Source organism: Belonocnema kinseyi, chromosome 6 (genome assembly GCF_010883055.1).
Source record: "Belonocnema kinseyi isolate 2016_QV_RU_SX_M_011 chromosome 6, B_treatae_v1, whole genome shotgun sequence".
In the NCBI taxonomy this organism is placed as follows: Eukaryota; Metazoa; Arthropoda; class Insecta; order Hymenoptera; family Cynipidae; genus Belonocnema; species Belonocnema kinseyi.
The window spans coordinates 8,037,549-8,039,713 of record NC_046662.1 but is presented as its reverse complement, the minus strand read 5'-3'; the positions used below and the strand labels follow the sequence as shown (position 1 = coordinate 8,039,713).

The window sequence follows — 2,165 nt, the reverse complement described above, 5'->3', positions numbered from 1 at the left end:
CACTTTGCGCTATTAAATCATGTTTAAACTCTTTTTTTACAACAAATATTATTGTGCCGACTCAGGGCCAGGAGGTGCTGACTTAGGACACCATTTTGAAAAGTAGCAAAAATCGTATTCTTCACTTTGCGCTATTAAATCCTGTTTAAACTCTTTTTTTTTTTTACAAAAAATCTTATTGTGCCGATTTAGGATCAGGAAATGCTAGTTTAGGACACCATTAAAAAAATATCAAAAATCGTATTCTACACTTTGCGCTATTAAATCATGTTTAAACTCTTTTTTTACAACAAATATTATTGTGCCGACTCAGGGCCAGGAGGTGCTGACTTAGGACACCATTTTGAAAAATAGCAAAAATCGTATTCTTCACTTTGCGCTATTAAATCCTGTTTAAACTCTTTTTTTCGGCAACAAATCTTACTGTGCCGACTTAGGACCACTCTCCTAATATGAATTTCAATCTAACTCACCATGAACGATAGATAAAACTTTTCTAGTTTTCATTTGTAGATACTTATCTATGGGTAAACGTGCATGTTTGATATTTTTACTCGTCGCCAGTCTATGACAGAGACCCTACAAAAATTATGTTTTTTAACTCTTTTCACAACAGCATAGACGAGCTATAAATCTGCAGCGCTTATTGTTTAAACATATAAATATTATTTAAAAACTAATTCAGGTATCGTATTCCTAAGGTTAAAGTAGACAAAAATAGTATAAACAAAATATTCTATTTTTTAACTAAAAAAATATGAATTTTCTGTAAAAAAAAATAACTGAATTTTCAGTAAAAAATTTAATTCTTAAAAATAGTTCTGTATATCAGCTAAAAAGTCAAATGTTTTTTAAGAACATTTAACTTTTAAATCCGAAAAGACGAAAATTCAATAAAAAAATTTAATTTTTTAATCAAAACAGTGAAATTTTTTATAAAAAGTGATGAATTTTTAACCCAAGAAGAATTTTCAACAAAAAGAAAGTTGAGAACTTAAAAAAAAAACAGTTCTCAACCATGAAGGATATTTTTTAAACAGAATTTTTTACTTTTCAGAAAAAAGCACATGAATTTTCAACCAAAGAGATAAATTTTTCAATTAAATTGATGCATCTCAAACAAAAAAAATAAGTTTTAATAAAGTAGTTCAATATTCAATCAAGTAGTTGAATTTGCAACAAACAAAAAATTAATTTTCTACTAAAAAGAACGAATTTTCAATTAAAAAAACATTAATTTTTAATAACAAAAAAATAATTGTCAACCACATAGTTCAATTTAGTAACAAAATAGTTGAATTTTCAAACAAAAAATATTTAGTAGAAGATTATTAATTTCCTGCAGAAAAAAACATCATTTTTCAGCCAAATAATTGAATTAATAACAAAAATTTCAACCAAAAATGGAAGTTAAAGTTTAAAAAAAAAAAAATAAAAATGTTAAATTTTCTATTAAAAAGATAAATATACAATAAAAAATAGAGTAGTTAAATTTTCAGTTAAAAATTGTTGTTTAAACAAAAAGGTGATACTTCAAGCAATAACATTTGTCTGACAAAAATATTTTCAACAAAATACATGAATTCTTAACTAAAAAAACCAAAGTAATTGAATTATTAATTATTAATGAATTATTAATTTTCTACCAAAAAGATTATTTTTTAACACAATACATGCATTTTCAACTAAAGAAATATAAATTTACAATAAAAAATGGATTAGCTTCAGTTCAACAAAAAGGGATTAATTGTAAGCCAGATATATAATAGTAGACTTTTCAATTAAAAAAATAATAAACTTTCAACCAAAAATTTAACTTTTCTACAAATACCAGGTGTATACATATGAAACCGGTATTTTTTCAAGAAAAAAACACATTTATTTCAAGAGAATGATAACAAATATTTTATTCAAAGTATGCGCCCTCGCTGGCTACACATTTTGTCCACCTCTCAGGCAATTTATGGATACCTTTCCAAAAAAAAGTCTTCGTTTTTTGAAGCAAACCAGTCATCGAGCCATTTTCCAACACTTTCGTAAGAAGTGAAGCGCTGTTCGCTGAATGCGTGCCCCATCGATGCAAATAAGTGGTAGTCGGATGGAGCTAAGTCTGGTGAGTAAGCGGGGTGGGGTAGCGGTTGCCAGCTGTACGACTCAACCAATTC

At 27.2% G+C, this 2,165-nt stretch overlaps 1 protein-coding gene across 1 annotated transcript in view; it reads right to left on the bottom strand.

The window, feature by feature from the left end:
- LOC117174288 (tRNA methyltransferase 10 homolog A) overlaps positions 1 to 2,165 on the bottom strand; it is a 12,474-nt gene that overhangs the window by 1,013 nt on the left and 9,296 nt on the right. The window contains exon 4 of the mRNA XM_033363244.1: positions 474 to 579. Within this exon, the coding sequence (XP_033219135.1) occupies positions 474 to 579 (106 nt within the window). The remainder of the gene's footprint in view (positions 1 to 473; positions 580 to 2,165) is intronic.